At 42.1% G+C, this 24,057-nt stretch overlaps 1 protein-coding gene across 16 annotated transcripts in view; it reads left to right on the top strand.

Moving 5' to 3' along the window:
* LOC132590604 (gephyrin) overlaps positions 1-24,057 on the top strand; it is a 686,862-nt gene that overhangs the window by 571,838 nt on the left and 90,967 nt on the right. For 9 of the 16 annotated variants that reach the window (XM_060263570.1, XM_060263561.1, XM_060263567.1 and 6 more), the window contains 2 exons: positions 8,816-8,858; positions 19,450-19,587. In XM_060263570.1, coding sequence (XP_060119553.1) covers positions 8,816-8,858; positions 19,450-19,587 — 181 coding nt within the window. Of the gene's footprint in view, positions 1-6,206; positions 6,270-8,815; positions 8,859-19,449; positions 19,588-24,057 lie in introns of all 16 variants that reach the window. The other 7 variants (XM_060263562.1, XM_060263569.1, XM_060263559.1 and 4 more) reach the window with 1 other exon arrangement.

The raw sequence follows: 24,057 nt of genomic DNA, 5'->3' as shown, positions 1-24,057 counted from the left end.
GGACAAAGGAGACCCAATAGATGTTGTTTACCTTGACTTCCAGAAAGCTTTTGAAAAAGTTCCTCATCAAAGGCTCCTTAGAAAGCTTGAGAGTCATGGGAGTAAAAGGACAGGTCCTCTTGTGGATCAAAAACTGGCTGAGTAATAGGAAGCAGAGAGTGAGTATAAATGGGCAGTCTTCGCAGTGGAGGACGGTAAGCAGTGGGGTGCCGCAGGGCTCGGTACTGGGTCCCATGCTCTTTAACTTGTTCATAAATGATTTAGAGTTGGGAGTGAGCAGTGAAGTGGCCAAGTTTGCGGATGACGCTAAATTGTTCAGGGTGGTGAGAACCAGAGAGGATTGTGAGGAACTCCAAAGGGATCTGTTGAGGCTGGGTGAGTGGGCGTCAACGTGGCAGATGCGGTTCAATGTGGCCAAGTGCAAAGTAATGCACATTGGGGCCAAGAATCCCAGCTACAAATACAAGTTGATGGGGTGTGAACTGGCAGAGACTGACCAAGAGAGAGATCTTGGGGTCGTGGTAGATAACTCACTGAAAATGTCAAGACAGTGTGCGTTTGCAATAAAAAAGGCCAACGCCATGCTGGGAATTATTGGGAAGGGAATTGAAAACAAATCAGCCAGTATCACAATGCCCCTGTATAAATCGATGGTGCGGTCTCATTTGGAGTACTGTGTGCAGTTCTGGTCGCCGCACCTCAAAAAGGATATTATAGCATTGGAGAAAGTCCAGAGAAGGGCAACTAGAATGATTAAAGGGCTGGAGCACTTTCCCTATGAAGAAAGGTTGAAACGCTTGGGACTCTTTAGCTTGGAGAAACGTCGACTGCGGGGTGACATGATAGAGGTTTACAAGATAATATATGGGATAGAGAAAGTAGAGAAAGAAGTACTTTTCTCCCTTTCTCACAATACAAGAACTCGTGGGCATTTGATGAAATTGCTGAGCAGACAGGTTAAAACGGATAAAAGGAAGTACTTCTTCACCCAAAGGGTGATTAACATGTGGAATTCACTGCCACAGGAGGTGGTGGCAGCCACAAGTATAGCCACCTTCAAGAAGGGTTTAGATAAAAATATGGAGCACAGGTCCATCAGTGGCTATTAGCCACAGTGTATGTGTGTATATAAAATTTTTTGCCACTGTGTGACACAGAGTGTTGGACTTGATGGGCCGTTGTCCTGATCCAACATGGCTTCTCTTATGTTCTTAGGCCCCCTCTTTTCTTTAGTAACTGTCACACCCCGCCGTTGCTGCCCCTGTGCCAAGCTGCTGGGCCAGGGTCTCAGTTGTGGATGGAAGACCAGGTTAACTTCACCCAGGTGGTCTCCACACCCCTGCCAGGACTGGCACCATCTCCCTCTTTGTGCTGCCCAGTCCCTGGCGATGCTCCTCCTTGATCCCTTTTGGCCCTTCCCTTTTATCTCCTGGCTTGTTTCTTTTCTCCTCCCTTCATTTCAACCCTACTCCCTTTATCAGCAAGGATGTTCTGCACCAGGCGCCTTTGTTCCTTCCCCGGATGTCTCCCCCTGCCTTCCCCTTTCTCCTCTGCCCTCCCCCTCCAGGCATGCTGTCGGCTGAATGGCATTAGCCACGAGGCCGACTTTCTGTTTGGGCGGTGCCTCTTGGTGCCCTCATGCATTGTGGCTCATCTGCCCTCCCCAGACGTGCAGTCTGGCCCATACAGTGCCCGGGGCGTCTCTTGTGGTGTTGGGATTCTTCTTGGCCGGTTGGGCTCCACTGCTGCTGTTGTCGAGCTCGCCACAGCCTCCTGTCGTCTCCCTCAGGCTGCCCCAGTAGGTCTGCCAGCTCTGGGTCAGGGGGTCGCCGCAGGGTGAGGTGGGCTCGGGGGCACCTGGCGATGAGGGGGCTGCTGCAGGGGTCTTCCACTGGAGTTCTGGTTGGGTCCCAGGACAGTAACAATATGTTAAAAAGCAGTCAAAGAAAGAAATACCCTTGGGTCAGTGAAATATCACTGTGGAAAAAACAGCTTTTTTATCTCTCTTAAACAGGAGATGTATCAGTAATTTTTGTGAAGTATGAATTATTGCCAAGTGGTATTTTTAGATCTTGGAGGGAATAATAGAAATCTGCTCACCATGTTTTTGATGGAAGCATATTGAGAAAGAAAGGGGGGGAAATCTTCAGCTCCCAGTTATTGATGTTCTGAAATGCATTTTAAGGGAATTTTTAGTAGGCAAAATGTCTTCAGTGAACACGCAAAATGTAATCTGAGACCCCAAATAAATATAAACCTATCTTCTCGTCTTCAGTGTCAGAACATTTTTTCTGCGTCACTACTATTCATCAGATGTAATAAATATGAAGGGCAAGAAAGGAAAAAATGATAGCATTGTAATAGTCATGTAATCTGTATATTTATTTCTTAAATGTGGACCCCATTTATGAATATCTAAATTGTGGATTGGTGCCACTCTTACCCAAATCAGATAGTTCTGCAAATTTGGGGTACTCTCCAAGTTTACATAAAAATCGGAAAACTTTTAAAAATACATTAAGCAGGTTAAATTCTGCCCCCCCAAGACAAATTTGTTGTCTATGCATATATAGACAAAGAACCTACCCTCCTCCTCTGTTGGATGACTTACTGCTATCTTCCTCCTTGATGGTGTGGGAGAGAAGCTTCAACATGCCCAACAGTACAGCCCAGGACATGCACAGGGCTCACCAAAATAGGAGAATGGAAAAAGTCTTGGTGGGCCCCGCTGCCTGGAGCCACACTTGCTGCTGTCAACTTTGACCAGGGGGGGGGGGAGAAGCCTTGGTGGGCCCATCAGTGGAGGCTGGGAGCCATGTGATATCCTGGCAGCAGTGAGGGAGGAGGGAAATAAAGGTGTAAATGATAGTGGAGAGATGTCTAAATGGCTCCAGGAGGGCTCACCACCATCAGCGGAGTGGGGAGCAAGCCTCAAAGGGCCTGCCACCTGGAAGCAGTCTTCTGCCTTGACAGGTGGTGGGGCTCAGCAGGCCTGGCAGTGGAAGCTGGAAGCCGTGCTAGGCCTGGCTGCAGTGATGGGAGGAAGGGATCCTCCCCTATGACTATGACAAGTTCCTACTTATTTAAGGTCATAGGACTGCATTGTTTAAAATTTCCTGACAATGCACAAAAGCACACAATTCTGAAACATAAGAGACTGAAATAAAGTAATTTATTCAAGAGACTAAGGAGTTCTAGGGAAAACCATGTTTGGAATTTCTGTTGGTACAACTTTTAATTTTTAATTAACATATGTACTCTGTCAACTAGGATCTATGTCAGAAAATATGCAAAAATGTAGTATATTGTGATATACTATATGTGAGAAAAATTATTCATAGTACAAGAACCAACAGAGAAGATCTTCTCTACAAATTTAATATATTTCTCGGGCTTCATGTATTTTTTTAATACCTTCAGCTTGTAAGTTGCTTCAGACATTGCCAAAGCAGTGCCACGAGCTGAATCTGTGTTGCTTTTCCTCTTTCAGTGATTCTCATAAAACTCAAATATATGTGTGCTATGAGAAAGAATTGCCAATTGACTGGGAAAAGTCACTAGATATTCAGTTGGGAGCACTCCAGCAACTCTCAAAGCCAGTCTTAGATACTATTTATTCATCAAAGATATTATCATGAACTCCCAACAACGGATTTAAATGAAGGGGGGGGGGGGAGAGATATTGGGAAAAACTTGGATATTAGGAAAACCCTTTTTTACGATAAGAGTTGTTCAACAATGGAATCAGCCACCTAGGGAGATGGTAAGCTCCCCCTTACTGGCAGTCTTAAAGCAGCAGCTGGACAAACACTTGTAAGGGATGCTCTAGGCTGATCCTGCATTTTGCAAGGACTTGATGGCCTGTATAGTCCCATCCAATTCTGTGATTTTATGAGAATCAGTATGTACTAAGAGTGAGTGGAGGCTAGAAACTATCTGTATGCAAGTGGAGCATTTTAAATGAGACCATATATTAACTATGAAGATATATTTCAGGGATAGATTTTAGGATCAGTATTTTCTGTTTAGTTCAGTATTTGTTGAAAAAGCCAAAGAACATTGTATGAGACTAAAACATCTTGTTGTAGTTCTTGAGATAGTAAATAAGATAGCTACCTACATCAATACAAAGCCACAACCTGAGATATATGCAATATTGAAGAATATCCTACTTATGCCTTAAATAAACGTGGAATTTATAAAGACAGAAGAAAATAGCTCTCACTTCATAGTTGCTGCTGTGCTTTGCTTATCTTGCTCCCTTCATTTTAGCTTACCTGCTAAGCTAATCCATTACCCTTTCCTTATCTTAGTCCACACTTTGTGTGTGTGTGTGTGTGTGTCTACTAATTTGGTTTCTGCTGGTGGTTCCACATTCTGCATGCCTCTGATTATAACTGATAAGCTTTCCCATAAATTATATATATTATGGGCTAGCTTTCCACTATTTCTTTTGAAAAAAATCACTTTTCTCTGTTGGTGGCAAAATTGTTTTGATGTCAGTGTTCTATGTACTGTATTAAACGTGAGTTAAAATGTTCTTCATGAGAGTTAGCTTTTCATGTTGGGCTGAAAAATCTTCATCTTTGTGTAGCAATTCATATTACCCCAACTCTTCACTTTTAATTGTACTTCCCATAATGAAGAGCTGACTTTATACTGTGTGCTAATCTTGTTATGATCTATAAAAGGTAAGTAATCTCTTGATTTTTTTTCTAATGAGTATAGTCATATGTTCAAGGTCCCTCTCTGCTTTTGCTTGTACTATGATGTTAAGTTTGATGTGGTCGGTTATCTTTTCACCATTCTCTGTGATTTAATTAAAATGCTCTATTTCACTTAAAGCTTAATGCTTGTTTTTGTGGGAAGATATGTCACCATTCACAAAACAAAAATGCAAGAACCCACAGAGAACTTCCAAACCAATAAAAACAGCAGAGTAATATGGATGAAATTCCAGTTGCTCAGATATCTTTTACCTTTCCAAAAGGAGGATAAACACAGAACAACATTGTCCAGGATAATGCTATAGAAAACATACATATTTTACTTTCTCTTGTTCAATGTGAGTGGACTGAAATTGCCATCGTTAAAAAATACACATCCCATAATGTTACAAAATTAGGGTTCCCAGCCTCCTTCTGGGGGTGGGGGTTCCCCCAGCTTTGGACCCCCAAACTCACAGGCATGGAGTTGGCCAACAGGGGATCTCCACCCCCGAAGAGCTCCATCAGCACCCAACATGCCTGGTGCAATGACGTTACCTGGAAGTGATGTCATTGCATTTGGGTAAAAACTCTATGGCACCATCCCCCACCCCAATCATATGTTTACACACTGATGTAGGCATTCGCATTGGAAGTAACCTCGTCTATTAGGCTGTCTACATAACCACTTCTCCTTATTCATGACAAGAATTGTGAGGGAAACAGCAAGGCACCAGAGCTCTCATGATATTTTGATAATGTATGAGTCAGGTCTGAGAGTGTCTTCAGATGTCTGCAGTAACAAAGAGTGCCAGAAGTGCAAGTTCTTTTTTTTGGAGGGGAGGGGGTTGTTTTGGTGCTTCTCTTTTTCACCCAAACAGAGTTTCTGTAGTAAGAACAGGAGTATATGGAGGTGAAGATTTAAAAAGATTTTATATCATATAGTATGAAGAAGTATGGGGGAAAGAGTGCAAGAAACTTGTGCTTCCCATTATTAATAAAGAGATCTTTGTATTGCAAAAACATGTATTCTTTAGAAATTTAGAATAACTTTGAATAACCCCATTTGAAATTAAGTTATTTACAGGATATTTTTATAAAGGAAATGGAAGCACTAACTAGCTATAAATTCCATACTAGCTTCAGGGTTTATATCCATAAGCTATAGCTATAGATAATAACTGGTCAAATCTTAATTGAGGCTGACTTCATTCTCATATCATTTTGTAGCCCTGCTATTTTTATAGTGATAAAATAATTTCACATTATACATGTTCATTAATAATGTAAAGGATAAACTGTAAACTTGAGGTGTACAGTGAGATCCTTCAAGGCATTCCATGAATTTGTCCTTGTATTCATTCACAAAATTCCTCTCAACACTACTTTTGAAACTGCTTTTTGCTGCCTTTTCAAGATAGCCTTTTAATATTACAGGAGTCAACATAAATCTCAGACACTTTGTTCATTGTAAATGTCTTCTTTTTGTTCATGTGCTAGCTCCACTATAAATTGGAAGGGCTTAAAGATGAACTCAGGAGGAATAAAGGCTACGACTCGAGAGTAACTATTAATGATCAAAGGAGCTGTTTTCCATTCGCAAACATTGCTTTGCGTTATGGGTTTGGGTCCTTCTGTTTCTACACTTCGTTGCAGATTTTCTTGACTTCCATGTTCTTAGAATTGTCTTTGTTAACATTTTTTTCCTCTTATTTGTACCCTATTGATTGGTTATTTCCCCACGCACCTCTGTATTTGTGTTTTGTTGTTGTACATTTTTCTTTTAGGTCTCTGTAGTTTAGTTACCTTGTACATTGCCCATTTTTCCCACCATTTCTAAAACAATGTCCTGTGTACCTAAGATGTCCATTTCTTTTGCATATCACCCCTTTCAAGTTGTTCCAGTCCAGATCTCTCTCTCTCTTCCTCTCTCTCTCTCCCCCTTTATCTCTCTCTTTTATACACATATTGTGTGCACACATATCATTTTATCTTTTTAGTCCAGAATTGTTTTACAGTAGTCGCAAGCAAACAATTTCTTTTTTCTGTTTGAATTTATATTGCTTTGATTAAGTTGGAAAAAGATTCTGGAACAAAATGTAGCATTGTTAATATTTTATTTGACATATAAATGTGTAGTGATGGGGGGCTTGTTTTTGTTTTTTAAACATTACTGTTTTTTCAGGGAAGGACAACCATAGCCACTCTAAGTTGCAACATTATTGTCATGTTACCCCATTGCAATAAAGAGATCGTGTTATAATTCTGTAAACTCCAGCTCTATCAATATGTGTTTGGGGCAAGCTACTGTGGAACAGAAGAAAGAGGTTTTAAAATAAATAATCATTATTTGGACATATGTAAACAATGGCCGTGTTCCTGAAAGTTAAGTAACTGACTGTGTTACAGGGACAGTCTTTGCCCATTCCATAACCCACATACCAAATTTGCTTCCTTTACAGGTAAACCTTCAAATACTGTATAGCGGGGGTTGCCAAACTGTGGCTCGAGAGCCATATGTGGCTCTTTCACATCTATTATGTAACTCTTGAAGCCCCCACAGCCCCATCAGTTGGCTTGGATAAGGCATTTCTCTCTTTAAAACACTGCATTTAAAGTTAAAGTTGCTGTCTTTCCACTTCTCCCTCCCTCCCCTCTCCCCATCTATTTTCCTTCCCTCCTCCCTCCCTCCCTCCCAGTTCTCAAATATCTGACATTAATATCTTGCGGCTCTCAGTCATCTGACATTTATTTTTTGTGGCTCTTACGTTAAGCAAGTGTGGCCACCCCTGATATATAGAATTTTAATTGGTAACATACTTTCCCCCCCTTTCATTCCTGTTCAGAAGTAACAAATTTTTAAAAGGCAGATGGTGTCCGTGGTGTGCCATATGAAAATTCTTACTCCCTGATTCAGCTGTTCATGCATATTCATGTATGAATATGGCACAGAGCTCCTAACATGTATGATGTTCCCATGAATTCAGAGCCTTGCTAGTGAACACTGAGAAATTGGCTCTTTCCATTGCATTGTTGTTAGGATTGGGATGAATAACTTATCTTTGCAAATGTATGACTTATTGGACCTAAGATGGAAATGTAGTGAGAGCTAAACGCTTAATACACTCTTTCCCTTTAGCTGTATTCTAAATGGTTAGCAAGAAGCAAAAGACAATTCATCCTATTAGCCTCATGAAACCAAGTTAACATTAGATCTAAATTAATTGTATATGTCACAGGATAATGTCAAGTTTACTAGTGTAAGTAAGTACTGCTGTAAGTAAGATGTAAGGAAGTTCACTAATATAAGTTCACTATAATCAGACAAGCATACAAAGAATGCTTTCAAGCAGGAAAGCAAATGCTGCCACACTCACAGAGATTGTATCCATGCAATATCTGCTCATTAATGAAGCACTTTCTTCTGAGAACTGACTACACATTTTTCTAGAGCACCTGTTTAAATAACCAGTCTGGATAACTAAAACAAACAGATACCATACAAACTCATGACATTTGGGGTTGCCTATACACTCATAGAAAATCTCATTATAGATGAAATAGGTGCTGTTATTATGCAGGCATTTTAATGAGAAATGACACTATCAGGACATGTTAGGCATACTGTTTCTTCAGCATATCAATATCTGAACAATTTTAATTCTGTCAAATCCAAGGAAAAGTCATTGATCAAATGGTAAAAGGGCTACAGAACCAATACCACATGTTGATTTTTCACCTGAGTATCTTTAAGATGATGCCTATATTGTCCTATTTTGTGGTTTGCAGTAAGATAGAACTAGATTTAGGTCCCTTTCTGTCTCCGTTATAGAACAATGAAGGTGGAATTTGTCATTCAAGTTCAAAATGCATGTTTGAACTGGTAAATTTTTGCCAAAAATTGTCTTGTAGGTCTGATTTATGTTTTAATGTTTTTATTTGATTCAGGCTGTTGTCCAAGAACCACTTGCATAAAATTTGTGTCATACGTAACTGGTAAACTGTATAGACCCTCTGTCTCCAAGTCCCAGGAGCTTGCCCATTATATTTCCATGGTAACTTGTACAGTTGTTTGTTCTGACTCATCAGTTGTGTACTTCTCTCTACAGGTCCAATCCAGGTGCAGCAGTAAGGAGAACATCCTCAGAGCCAGTAAGTATTGCATTTTTGGCTATTTGTAGACTATAATTCCCATTTAAATTGCAGCACTAGCTATCTATCTTTTGATAGTCCATGAAAGCACAGTAAAAAAATTAACAAAAAACACACATTGAGAATGTGGTTCCAGAAATAGAATTCAATTTTTATTTATTCACTGGTAATAAGGCCCATTGTGAAAAAAACTACAATGGGATCTAGAAAGAGGCTCTGAGTGAGTGCCCCCCCTCCCTTGCTGTCTTCCCACCCACCCAAGTGATGGAATTCATTCCCCTCTATCTCAGGGGGAGCTGATCTCTGCCATCCGGAAAATAGTTGTAATTCTGAGTGATCTCCAGCCCTCACCTGGAGATTGGCAATGTGGTTCCGCAGGAGAAAATGGCATTGTACCTGTCTGAGGCCCCACCCATCCTCAAACCCCACTCTCTCCAGGCCACACCCTTTAAATCTCCAGGAATTTCCTAACCTGGAGTTGGCAACATCTCCTTCCATTTATCTGCCCCTCTGATGTCAGCTTTCCATTGCCTTCTCCCTCCGTGCAGCCTCTACATGCTGGCTGGGGCTGATGGAAGTTGTAGGCAAAAAACATCTGGAGAGCTACCGTTGGCCACCCCTGACTTACATCATTCTCCTCTCCCCACTTTGAACTGCACAACAACCCTGTGAAGTAGGTAAGGCTGGAAGTCTATGACTGGTCCAAAATCACCCAGTCAGCATCCACAGCAAGAACCTGGGTCTGGCAGATCCTGCTCTGAAGTCCTAACTCCTATGCCACACTGGCTGTCATAGGGGGGCTGCTGCTGAACAGTAGCAAGCAGCCACGCATAGGGTAGCCAACCTCCAGGTGGAGCCTGAAAATTTCCTGGGATCACAACTGAACTCCAGACAGCAGATCTCTCTCCCCATCCTGGAGAAAATAACTGCTTTGGAGGGTGGAATCTGTGGCATTCTAGTCACCTGAGGTCTTTCCCTTTAATGACAAAAGCAGCCTGGGTTGCCTAGCAACAGCCTCTGGCTAGCACTTCCCAGGGGGCAGCCATTGGGCCTAAGGAAACATTCCCAGCAGGGCCTGGCCTCCCTGGATATTTCTGTGACCCTTGAAGGTTGCGTGTGCTGGGAGGCCTTTTATGAGGCTGCAATAGCTCTCCGGCCCTTTCTGAGGCCAGTTGACAGAATATAAAAGAGTTGGAGATGTGGCTGTCTCCTGAGGTAAGATGCTTTTGTCAGTTTGTTCAGCATTCCTGGGCCTGCAGTGGGCGAGGGAGGCCAGAGGGGATGATGGACATGTGATGAGCCAATAGTTGATGTCCCACAGGCCTACCCAATCCCAGCGAATCAGGTTGCTCTATATTGCCACCACAACATAGGTTTTATTACTAAAGGATTCATTTCTGCTCTGATTTGACTGGAAAATAGACTTCAAAATATATATGAAACAGCTGATGAAATGTCAAAACACAGAGGTATGGCTAAATAAATAATATTACCACAAAATAAATATTACCACATAATAGCCAAAAATAATATTACCACATTCAGGAGCATGGCTTCAGTGCCCCCACACACTTTCAGTGCCCCACATACTTTCAGCAAAATATAGGCAAATTTCTGTTTGTTCCAGAAACTATTTTTGAGAAGGTGAGGCAAGTCCACAACTGCAAGGAATAAAACACTTTTTATATATATAGTTTACAGATGACAAAAAATTATTCAGAATGATAAAAACCAAAGCTGACTGTGAATAGCTCTAGGAGGATCTCCACTAACTGGATGAGTGGGCAACGATGTAGCAAATGGAATTCAAAGTAGCTAACTGTAAGGTGATGAACACTGGAACAACAACAAAAATTCCAAGTATATGCTGATGGTGTCTGAACTGAGACTGAGAGGGAAACTTAGGATCATAAGGGGCAGCTCAATGAAAATGTCATTGTGAAAAGGGTTATTTGGACAGGGACTGAGAATAAGGCAACCAATAATATGAGGCCTTTGTATAGCTCTGTGGTGCAGCCTCATTGGAATACTATGTGTAGTTCTGGTCACTGTATTTCAAAGAGGATATTGTGGAGCTGGAAAAAAATATTTAAGAGGGCAACCAAGATAAATGGAGGCTGGAGCACCTTTCCTAAGAAGAATGGGTGAGGAGTCTAGGACTTTTTGATTTAGACAAAAGATAACTAAGGAAGATCGTAATAGAGGAATATAAAATAGCCGCCCTGAGACACTTAGGTGAGAAGGGCGGGGTATAAATCTTAATATAAATAAATAAATAAATAAAATTATGCACAGGGTATAGAGAGTGCACAGAGAAACCTTTTTCTCCCTCTCCCAAAATACTGGAGTTTGAGGGTATCCTGTGAAGTTAATGGGCTCAGAATGGACAAAAGAAAATACTTCTTTGAACAATGAGTGATTAAAATGCTGAATTCATTGCAAGAGGATGTAGTGATCAACACAGGCATAGACAACTTCAAATGGGATTAGACAGATTTATGGAGGATAGGTATATCATGGCTACTAGACATCATCACTGAAGGGAACCTCCACATTCAGAGACAGTAAACTTCAAAAACCAGTGCCAGGAGATAACATCAGAGGAAGACTTTGGCTTCTGTGCCCTGTTTTTGGCCCTCCAGAGAAACTGGTTGGCCACTGTAAGAGACTAGATGGACCAGTTGTCATCTATTTGTCTGATGTGTTTTATATATATTTGTATTTTAAATGCTTTTTAACATTTGAAATGTTTTAATACATGCTGCCTTGGGAACCCTGAATTGAGTGGAGAGGTGGCCTAGAAATGTTTTAAATAAATAAATATTTTGAAATTATTCAGTGGATTAAATCATTTTTGTAGAATTAAAAAATAAATGCTTACTCAGTTATCCTGCCTTAAATAAATAAATCCTTCTGCAGTTCTTGATATATGTGCTTTCTGTGTGATGTGGGTTTCTCCTCCAGTTTGCTTCCTTTTTTACTGTTTGCATTTCCTTTATATTTTGTGATTTTAATTGTCTTTACTGTACATTGGTTTCTGCAATGTGTATAGAAGCAGGAGAAATTTTCAAAAATTGACCCCTGTGACATTGCACTCACTGGGCAGAAGACCACAAGGAAATGACAGAGATATGTCCTACCAAGCAATCAGTGAAATATTGCTTGTTTTTCTTCGTAAATAAAATGACTAGAGACTGGAACAACCTTGTTCCTTGAAACAACCATAAGGAATATCACTAGGAGAGTCAGATCCTCTCTGCCTAGGATCTAGTTGAAGCTGTGCTTTGGGCTGAACATACTCTGTTCCTGAAATCCATGTAGCTGGGGCAAATCCAGGGGCAAAACAGGCCAACTCTTGGGAGCAGCCTGTTCTAGACTGAAGGAAAACTGACCCACAGATGTCATTGCTGCTGTAGGCACCCTCTTTTCAATACTCATTGCCAGAGGTCATTTTGTAGAAAAATAGGTGATGGAGCTCATCCAGGGATTGTGATGCAACTGCAATACTATTCAGTGGACAAGGAAGTGGAACTCTCAGGAGAGGTGAAACTCTCAGAACAATTCAGGAGCTGTGCTCCTGTGAGCTCCCACTGAATCTGAGGCCTGCTCATTGCTCCTGTAAGATTCCCAGCATAAAATTAACAATAAATCTCTCTAACATTTTCCGCTTGTACAAATGCTTTTTTTTAATGCCTTTGTTGGGGCATCTGTGTCTGAGAAAGATTACATCACAAAGAATTTCCAGATAACATTTCCTTGGGCAAACCTGTGAGAAAGATCCTAAGTTGCTGCTGCATTCTTTTAATGAAATTTGCTACACAGCCTTCTAAAATATGAGGACGTACCTCCTAGTCTTGAGTGCTTAAGCATGATAACCGTCCCCTATATAAGAAGTCTACTCTAATTTTAGTGTAAAAACCGCTTTATCTAGAGAGTTTTTAAGTAACAGAAAGAGGGAAGTGGCATTACAAATAAAAACCAAGGAGAAAGGAAGTCCTGTTCCTGCTCTCCACGCCATGCAGCAGAACATCTCAAAGCTAGATACGTAGGAAGTCCTTAGAGTGGAATGATGAGCTTCTGAAGCACATTCACATCTTTGGGGGTATCTAGAAATATAATTTCTAGCAGAATACCATGACCCATTGCCCCTTCCTGTATTAAAGGAACAGAGCTGAAGAAGTAAAAGAAATTGAGTTGAATCCCATAGATGTTCTGTTGATTAACTCTTTTCTCTAGTTTAAGAAGTATTTTACCAATGGAAGAAGAACCTCTTGCACTGAACAGAGTCACTGCCATTAGTCAACAGATCTGTAGGATCCAACCTGTTATTTCTCATCAGCTGCAGAGGTCTTTGAAATTCATCTCTTATTCCTTGACCTTTACAATGTTCCCTGACTTCATCCCAATTACAGACTATAGAATCATAGAGCTGGAAGATACCTCCAGGGTCATAAGAACATAAGAGAAGCCATGTTGGATCAGGCCAATGGCCCATCCAGTCCAACACTGTGTCACACAATGGGCAAAAAACCCAGGTGCCATCAGGAGGTCCATCAGTGGGGCCAGGATATCAGAAGCCCTCATCCTGTTGCCCCTCCCAAACACCAAGAATACAGAGCATCACTTGCCCCATCTAGGAAAATTACAAGTACTGCCCCCTGCCCTCCTTCTCATTATCTACTTAAGTTCACAGAATCAGCACTGCTGTCAAATGGCCATCTAGCCTCTGTTTAAAAACCTCCAAAGAAGGACAGCCCACCACCTCGCAAGAAGTCTTTTCCTCTGAGGAACTGCTCTATCAGGAAGTCCTTCCTAATATTTAGCAGAAATCTTTTTTGATTTAATTTCAACCTGTTGGTTCTGGTCCGAACTTCTGGGGCAACAGAAAATAACTCCACGCCATCTTTTATATGACAGCCCTTCAGGTATTTGAATATGGTTATCATATCACCTCTCAGGCCCTTTTTACCTAGCCATTTGATCCTTTCTTTGCGCGCGTTCCAAAGTGACCTTCTACATTACCTGCTGCCTTCAGTTCCGTCTTGTCTCATGGTTTCTTCTACCTTCTACATTGTTTTATGTAAATGTATACCAACACCGCTTCACCCCTGCTGTTGCCCTGTGGTCCTCAAAACTAGTTTTGATCCGGACCTCAAGACATTACTGAAACCAATGTAGCCTGCACTCCCACTCTCCAACTCATTCACACATACACATCTCCTTCTGACAGCACTGGCTAGCATGCTGATTTCTGATGGGGAAAAAAGACTTGTGTCCCCCCCACACACACACACTACCACTTCCAACTCATTCACACACATGCACATATTCTCCTGACAGTGCTGGCTGGCATACAAATTTCTGATGGGAAAAAGGACTTCTGCAGGCTCCCCCAGCTGCTACCACACTCCCGATCATTCATACACATATGCATCTTCTCCTGACAGCACTGAACTGGCATGCCAATTTCTGAGGGGGGGAAAGGACTCGCGCAGACTCCCCTCCCCCGCTAACACTCTCTCACACACTCATTCACAAACAGACACATACACACACACATGCATCTTCTCCTGACAATGCTGGCTGGCTGGCTACTCGCTTAGAGGAAAAAGGACTCTCGGGGGGCCTCACAAACCCAGAAGTGCATTAAACAGCACAAATATAGAAGTAAAAATCCACAGATAAAACTTGTTTCCTGTGGGAAGGCACAAAGGAATATTTTAAATGCAGAATCAATTTGAGTGATGTGGATCTGTAGCAGACAGGTTGAGCACTCACAAAATCTGGAGCAGAACTTAGTGTAGAAAAGACTTCAGCCAACTCCTCTTCAGGCTAGATATACCCAGCTCCTTCAACCTTTCCTCACAGGACTTGGTCTCCAGATCCCTCACCATCTTTGTTGCCCTCTTCTGAATATGTTCCAGCTTATCTAGATCCTTCTTTAACTATGGTGCCCAAAACTGAACACAATACTCTAAGTGAGGTCTCACCAGAGCAGAGTAAAGCATTTATTATTTCAGTGTTGCTGCTGCCATAATTTTGCTTGAAGCTGGAGTAGTTTAGGTTGGTGAGCATAGCATATAATGAAATTATGACCCTTTCAATGGGTGTAACATTTCTTTCCAATATATCAATTCTTTTAAATAACATAATGAGTCATTTTAGGCTATGACTTAAATTTGTGAGTACATGCAGCATAGAGTCCCACAGAGCTGTCATCCTTATAACCATTGTTTCCCTTGATAGTTATTACATAACAGAGTTTTTAAAATCTGTAGCTTTCTTTTCCCGTTGATAATATTTAGTTTTCCTTTCAGAATTTGTCTCTTGAGATTAGTTAATAATGAATGTATAATTGAAAAGACAGCAAGTGCATCTTTTGGGTATACATATATTATTTAGGGAGTCTTAATTCCCATACTATTTGCAGCCACTTACAGACAGGAACCAAGTAAACATACACTTGGTCCTTGTTTTAAAATGTTGCTGTTATGTCTCATAGAAGAACATAATCAGCCATGGGACCTAATTCAATATATAATACTCCTTATAACTCACTCATTTGAAAATATATGAAAATTAAGTGTAGATCATCAGCATCCTTTTGCTTTTAGGAAACTTTTTCTAAAATGCATGTATTTTCTTAAATCCAGGCATCCAATATATGAAAGATTCTATCCTAATATGCTGATTTTAAAAAAAATTATTAAAAGCATTGGAAGGCATTTATTTAAGTTTCTTTTCAGACATGTTTCCTACTGCTGTTGCCTAAGTATCTTGTTTTTATTCTGCTGATTGTGGAGGACTGTCTCCTGGCAGTTCAGAAACTTATTTGTATTATTCAAATTATTCTGGTGCTTTTATAACTTTTTAGTGTTTGAAGGCCATTTGTATTTTAAGACACACTGAGAATGTCAACAAAAAGCAGAATATACATTCTTGAATCAATAAATCAGTAGATAACTTCTACCAAGTTAATGCTCTGAGATTACCTTATTTTCTTCCTCTTGCTTTGTATGATTCAAAAATGAGTTGCTTGAGATCTGCAGAGCCTTGAGGAGGAGAATATAGAGAGATTTAATTTAATTTGATAATTCTATCAATGTTGTAAGAAAATGCTTATTTCACTGCTATATAAGTGGCTATATAGGTGCTTCCTTTTTACCATTGTGAGGATTCCATTTACTGATTGTTGAATTTGAATGAACTACAATAGTAGTATGAATGAACTTCAAAAGAAAAAATAATTTTAATACAGTTATTTGTACCTTTTTTGCTGTCAATTCACAGCAGACATGGCAATCACATAGGGTTTTCAAGGCAAGAGAAGAAGTGGTTTGCCATAGCCTACCTCTGCATAGCAACATTGGACCTCCTTGATAATCTCCCATCCAGATAGTAACCAGAGCTGATCCTGCTTAGCTTCTGAGATCAAATAAGATTCGGCTAGCCTGGGCTATCTAGATTGGTACTATATTAATGCATAAAATTAAGCATACATGAAGATAATTGATTAACATATCTTAATTCATGATAACCAGTGCTTAAAATGATGAAGGGTATAAACTAGCAATCCAAAGTTTGGTAGAGCACAATCCTAAAGGGGGGGGCAGAAAGTGTTTTGGGAGCAGAGGATCACTATGTTGGCGCAAGTAGCATTTGTGCCTGCGTAACTCCAGTAGTGCCATGGCGGAGGAGACTTACGTGGCCGTGGGGCTGCCGGAGCACCACCCCAGCCGAGAGCAGCGGCGCATGAGGGGTGCGCTCAAGCGTTGGCGGAAGTGCGGCGGAGCGAGCTGCTCCAGCACAGGAGGGGGTGGAATCAGGAGCGTAGCCAGGCTTAGGCGGCTCCCTAAGGACATTGGGTCATGACACACACACACCCAAGAGGCGTAAAGTTACGTCCATGGAAATGGTGGTGTAACCCATAGGCACTCGTTGAGACCGAAAACAAAGGTTGGCCCCACCACCGCGGGAGTTCGCAAACCCCTTAAGGAGCAATGTAATTGCCTCACCAATCCCCTCGCAGCCCGGCCTGGGCGAGCCCCCTCCCCAACACCCAATTGCCGTTCCCCCCTCCTATAAATACTTCTGCTCTGGCCTCGCACAACTGATTTGCTAGGGACAGCTGCACATGGCAAGGGGCTCTGCCGGGGAGCTCCCTGCCATGTGGACTTAGAGCGAGGGACAGGCACGTTGGTGACGGGGCACTGCACTGCGCGATTGCTTAGACAGTATCTTTGACCTGTGATGGAGAGAGCAACGTCTCTCCCCTGAGGCTAACTACTCTTGTTTCAAGGTCTCCACAGGTTCCTGGCTCCCGGAGGCTCAGCGTGCGAGGACTGTCGGCCATGGCTGGGTAAATGCAACTGCACACCCCCAATGTCCTCCTCCTCCCCTCCTGCAAGACCGAGTGGTGTGCAAATGTCTCTGGCACTTGAACCAAGCAGTGGGCTTCGGCAGGGAGCATTTGCTGGCCCTGCTCACCTGTACTGCTGCCGGCTCCCTTCCCTTGGTCTGTCCTCCGGCACATTCCCACTCCTGGCAGGGCACCAAGGGGGGGTGTCTGGCAGCTGCCCCGATGTGGGGAGGTGGGTGGGTCAGAGACTGTCCCTTTAAGAGAGCGCCCGGCTGAAATGGAGTCTGCTCCTCCAGCTGCTGCCCCTGCAGATGCTCTTGATCTTTGTGTTTTGCAGGTGGGAATCCAACACAGAGGCTCTGTGTGTGGCACTCTACCCCCCCCCTCCACTCAGCTGTTCCTGCCCGCCACCCCAAATGGAGCCCCACCCCCAGCGAGACTGCCCAACGAACACTAGGGAAACCGTTGCACTCTGTTCCAGAAAAATAAAGTCTGAGCTGTGCCCTCCTTTGTCTTTCCTGCTTGGCATCTGCTGCAAGTTCCCTGGACACTCCCCACCACCATTCTGTCAGTGGCCTTTCCAAGGGAATGCCTGGGAGAGTGGGCACACTTGGTTCTTGGGGGTGGGTGAGCAGAGGGCTATGAGCCACCACACTGCCCCCATGTGCCGCCCCTCAGCCTGCCCCGTCTGACAGCCTACCCTACCCCACAGGGCTGTTGTGCGCAGGGCACAAAGGGGGGGATGATGAAGTGGATGCATGCCCAGCAGATCAGACTCTGAGTTCTGCGGCCCCCAGGGGAGGTGTTCTGTGCACATAGCAGGGGGTGTCAGGGTGACACAGGGGGTCTCTGAGTGTGTGGGGGGGTGTCTGTTGGACTCAGTCTGCTCACTCTCATACACACATTCCAGCCACTGTTTATGGCAGTGAACTCCTGCACTTTGTGCTTCCTGTTCGTCTGCGCATGCCTCTGCCTATTGGCAGAGTCTCTAACAGCAGGAGTGTGTGAGGGGATTGACAGACTCTCAGGCACGGGCTTTCCACCCCCTCTTCTGGTCACATACAACGGGCTGTCCAATCCCATAGTCGGGCGCGACCCTGTCCCTTCCACCACCCTCACCTTGGCAGCGAGCCAATGGCATGGACATGGGCGGAATCACCATGGCAGCAGCTTCTCACTCGTCCGCCCGTGCTCCCCCCCCTGGCATTACGTCTCCCCTTTGGGAGCCGACTGCAGCCATTCTCAGGAATGGGCTGCCCAACACATCATCATCCTTGGTTTATTGAAACTGACGAGTTTAGCAACCATATAACTCACTTGAATCTCAAACATGCTCACAGTTAAGACATAAACTTGATACAGAGACAAGTAAAAAACATGAGCTTCCATTCCTCAGGTCATAATTGAGCTTATAATAGGGGCCATGACCGACCACATAAATAATGCTAATACCAGAGTTAAGCTTGGGTACAAGGAGTTCATATTATACACACAACTATGGCAATACAATGATTGTGCTATCTAAATAAAGATGAGGCAGTATTAATTCAAAATGACAATCTCTGAATTTTCCCTAGGTCCAATTTGTACTTTCATCCAGCTCACACTTGTTTAGTTTTGTGCTTGTAAACATAATCAAATTGCCAGCTGTAATTTGCTGTCCATGAGGGAAAAGTGCTTCAGGCATAGATCCAAGTGGGCATAGACATTTCAGAGTCTTCTTTCATAATTTTTGCAATGGGGGAGCTTCGAGAAATTTGTACATGAATGCCAGTTGCTTAAGTGCAATTAAACTGTTATGGACTATTGGATATATCCATCTCAGTTTTGTACGATGAACTTTTCTCTGACATAAGTAATGGAAGAAGAAATTAATATAGATGTTCTGTCTCATTTGTTTTATAGATCAACAAATACATTGTGGTAGTCAATAAAAACACTAATGAAATTTTTAGTGGAACAGTAATTTAATGAACATTTCTAATTCTGTTTCCAGTTTTGCCTGTGTATTATCTTGAGTACTATATATTTTAATCACTAGATCCAAGTGATTCTTTAAACGGTTCTTGCATTCCACAATAGGCTATACCAGGAGTATACTGTCAGCATATACTATACTGTCAGCATGTGATTGTTCTGTTGAGGGGAGGGGAACCCTGTATACATCACAGTATTATCTTTCTAAGAAAATACCAAGGAATATTTTCTAATTTTAATATTATTCCTCTGCAGGTCATAGTGCCGTAGACATTACAAAAGTGGCAAGAAGACACCGTATGTCTCCATTTCCATTAACATCAATGGACAAAGCCTTCATCACAGTACTGGAAATGACCCCAGTGCTTGGAACAGAAATAATCAATTATCGAGGTATATCAAACAATCTTGGACTTCTGGATAGAAAGGAAAGGGAAAACAGTTGGAGTTTTGTTTGGTTACTTTGTTGTAATATATAGTGTTCAAAACAATATATAGGAAACTTTGCAAGCACTCTGTACAGTGGATCAATAACACTATTATTGTATAGTAGATGAGAATGAGTCTAAGAGAGAGAGAGAGACTTGCCTAAGGCTGCTTAGTGAGTTTGTGCAACAGATTTAATTTAGATCCTGGGTTTTCCTGGTTCACAGCTTAGAACTGCTATATTTCACACTTGAACTTCTAAACTGGGTTATTCCATAAAGAGACTGCAGGTTTTCACTAGTGAAAAAATAGATCTTTCCTTACAGAGAGAAAATACTGCTGTGTAACCCAACACATTTAGAGAAGAAAAATGGTAACTAATTTGGCAGATTAGTCAGAACTGCTACCAAGGCCCAAAAAATTAATTCATGGAAATCACCTTCCTTTTTTTTGTATTTTATATGCGCATGTGTGTGTGCGATCATGTGAGTGTGTGCGCTCCTGGAAATCATGGAAACTTCTGGTGACTGACCCCTACTGGAGGCCTGGAATGTATTCAGAAAGGTAGTTGAATAAAGCCTGAGCCCGTCTCCCATCTCTGGTATTCCAAGGAGGTCTCCCATCCAGATACTCACCAAAGTTGACCCTGCTTAGCTTTTGCCACCAAATGAGAAGGGAGCACTTACTGGAGAAGATCCTGATGCTGGGAAAGAAAGAAGGCAAAAGAAGGAGACGGCAAAAGATGAGATGGCTGGACAGCGTTACTGATGTAACTAACACGAATTTGAGCAGACTTCGGAGGATGGTAGAAGACAGGAGGACCTGGCATGACTTTGTGCATGGGGTCGCAAAAAGTCAGACTCGACTGTACAAATGAACAACAACAGCAAAAGCTTCCAAGTTCTAACAAGATCAGGTTTGCCTGGGCTATCCAGGTCAGGGTGAAATCAGCTGAATTTATTGAGTGGTGTTCCAGCATTAGCAAGATGGCTTCTTTTGAAATGCCTAGTGTAAATGTTTTGAGCAAGTTTACATACTGTATCTTCCATTCAGGTGGTCCTGACTTTGGATGAAAATACACAGTATACAAGCTGTCAATGTAATTCCCTGTGTTAATGCTTCTGTCATGTTCTTGGCTTCTATGCTCTTCAAATTAGCACAGTACATTTTCCCTCACAATATATGTGGTGACCATTTTAGGGAAGATCAGGGTTGTTCAGGTAAAAAAAATGTATGAACCAACTCTAAGTGAGCATTTGGGAAAGAAGCCACACAGATAGCTAGAAATAAAATTATTCTGTTTTGTATACTATAGTGGAATTCTTAGGAACAGAACAAGAAATATTTTTCTGGCATAAAATACAAGCTAGATCTTGGGTTGGACACTACGGCCGTTTTCCCACTCACGTTTTACTGGCGCCACGACCATCCTGACGCCGGCGAATCTGCCTGGATTTCGCATCAGAAGCTCTGGCGCTCCCAGAAGCGCCGGCTACTTCCGTCGCTAAGCCAGCGCAAACGGAAATCGCAAAGATGCAGGAAAACATTTGCGCTGGCTTAGCGACGGAAAGCGCCGGCGCTTCTGGGAGCGCCGGCGCTTCTGTTGCGAAATCCAGGCAGATTCGCCGGCGTCAGGATGGTCGTGGCGCCAGTAAAACGTGAGTGGGAAAACGGCCTACGAGTTTTTCCATAGTTATTCATCATGAGTCAAATCATAGGTAACTTCTGTCCATTTCCTTTGAGAGCCTGAGTAATATGACTGAGATCTGAAGGCAAGACTGAAGTGTGGTCTGCATCTATCAGACTCAGTAACCAAAAAATCTGTCCCCAGATTGGAAAACAATGACAGGTTCAAGGAGACTATCAGGATTGAAACTGCTCAAAGTGAGGGAGTAAGGGCAAAAGAAGCAACAAAAGCAGAGCACATTGATGGAGGGAAAAACGACCTCAACTTTTATTGAATGCAATCATAATAACGCTGCACAGCATTTTATGTATTAACATTATATTTAACTGGCTGTGGTTTTTGTATTATTCCTGTACATAATTTTATTATGCAGTTCCACTAAAAAGTAAGGTTGAAAAAGTGCGTGAAACACGTTGAGATTCTGGACTAAGTGTCTCTCTAGGCCTTTCCTACCCTCTCTAGGCCTTTCCTACCAATCCTACCCCCAGCCTCCCTGTTGTGAGAGCAATGTGGGATGTGCATGCCCCTCTACATGATTCCCTTGCCACCTGAGTGTTAGAGCTGGCTACCTGCCCCCATGCTGGGTATGATGCAGAATGGCCCTACCCTCGAGACTCCTTATGGGGGTCCCAAGACCAGGGGAAGCAGGCATGCAGACTCAGCCTCCCCACAGAATTGCATCCAGCCCAGTGCCCAAACTGCCACACAGATGGGTGACAGCTAAGCTCCCACCAACACTCCTGCAACCACACCCAAGAAAACAGGCCTTCATGGATGCTGTGAAGCTAAATGTTCTAATCCCATTTGGAGAGATGCAGGGCATCTGCCTCAAAGAGGGCTGTCTGTCTGAAAGAAATGTCTGGATAGCCAAAAAAAATGAGGTCTCCCAGTGTGTAAAGCCAATACAAGAATCACTGAGGAAATACAGCCATTCAATAAAGTATTCAAACTTTCAAAAATTGCACCAAAAGCATTCATATATATTCAAAACTCTCAGCAGCTCACAGCAAGAGCCAGGCACAACAAGCACAATGGCAATTAAAGACGCAGTACGTATGTAACAGTAAAGAATCACAAAGGCAAAAAACAGTCCACAAAGTTGCAGTTCACAGTCACTGCCCCAGAATAGTAAGGATACTCAAACACAGGGCTTTTTTTGAGCAAGAACGCACAGGAACGCAGTTCCAGCTAGCTTGGCACCAAGGGGTGTGGCCTAATATGCAAATGAGCTTCTGCTGGGCTTTTTCTACAAAAAAGCTCTATGCTAAACAATAGTGATGTTGGGAGGTGTGGCCTAATATGAAAATGAGTTCCTGCTGGGCTTTTTCTACAAAAAAGGCCCTGCTCAAACACAAAGTCTTGATATTTACAGTGAAGACTTTAAAGAACCTTTTTGGTACAAATGAAGTCTTTCAGTTGCCAGCTCTCCTGGAGAGGACCAAAGAAGTCTTTAAAGAACCTGTTTTTTGGTGTAAAAGAAAACTTCCAGTTGCCAACTCATGAAAAAGTCCAAAACTATCTTGGAAAGACCTAGAAAGACACTTAGTCCAGAATCTCAGCATGTTTCATGCACTTTTTCAACCTCACTTTTTAGTGGAACTGCAGAATAAAATTATGTACAGGAATAATACAAAAAACACAACCAGTTAAATATAATGTTAATACATAAAAAAAAAGAAACAAGTAGGTTTACCCCCAACTTTTAAGCATTAATTTCTAGCCACAGCTTCAATTCTCATCCTGGAGTGCGTTCTCCTAGCAGATGACCACACCCCTGCTGCTTATATTACACATTAAATATAAGTGTGTGATATAATAATGCAAATATAAAGCCAGTTAAATATGCAAAAACAGAAGCAAGTAGGCTTACCCCCAACTTTAAAACATTTAATGCTAGCCACAACTTCATTTCTCATCCTATAGTGGATTCTCCTGGCAGATAAATCCACCCCTGCTTCTTACATTGCAGACTAGAGATAGCAGTGTTTGAAATTTAAAGGTACATAATATTTTAAATAGATGGAGAAATATGTAAAGCTAAATTGAGATCTAAAGGTGAATAGGATTTCAGTTTGAATATAAATTGGGTTTCCCTTTGGGAGCAATATTTGTTGGACATGTTCAGTTGTGTATCTTGGTGATCGGTAGGTATAAAGGACACAGAACTTAAGTTGTTCTGGAGTGTGACCTTTACTCAAAAAATGATCCACCATGGGTGGGTCCATATTTGAACTCCTGATTCTGCTTTGATGTTCCGATATACGAGTTCTCACAGCCCTCATTGACATCCCAATGTAATAAAACCTATGAGGGCAGATTATGAGGTAGGCCACCTGTTTTGTTACACAGGTAGCAAAAAAAGGAAATTGTAATGTTATGCCTTTATCTGCATCCTCAAACACATCACCAGTCAGCTTTCTTTCTTTCTTTCTTTCTTTCTTTCTTTCTTTCTTTCTTTCTTTCTTTCTTTCTTTCTTTCTTTCTTTCTTTCTTTCTTTCTTTCTTTCTTTCTTTCTTTCTTTCAACTTATAGCCTGCCCTTTCCCATAATGGGCTAAGGGTGGGTTCCAACACAATAAAACAATCAGATCAACAGTAAAAATAATCAAGAAATAAATAATATCAAACAATTAAAACAGATTAAAATTTAAGCTAGTTAAGCCATTAATTCAGAAGTTGAATTTAAGCAGCATGGCATGGTGTGGACACATCATTTAAGTCAACTGTCATTGGCCCAAGTTCAGCAACAGT

Source organism: Heteronotia binoei, unplaced genomic scaffold (assembly GCF_032191835.1).
Source record: "Heteronotia binoei isolate CCM8104 ecotype False Entrance Well unplaced genomic scaffold, APGP_CSIRO_Hbin_v1 ptg000334l, whole genome shotgun sequence".
Lineage (NCBI taxonomy): Eukaryota > Metazoa > Chordata > Lepidosauria > Squamata > Gekkonidae > Heteronotia > Heteronotia binoei.
Note: the sequence above shows the minus strand (reverse complement) of the source record. Positions and strands in the feature narration are given on the sequence as shown.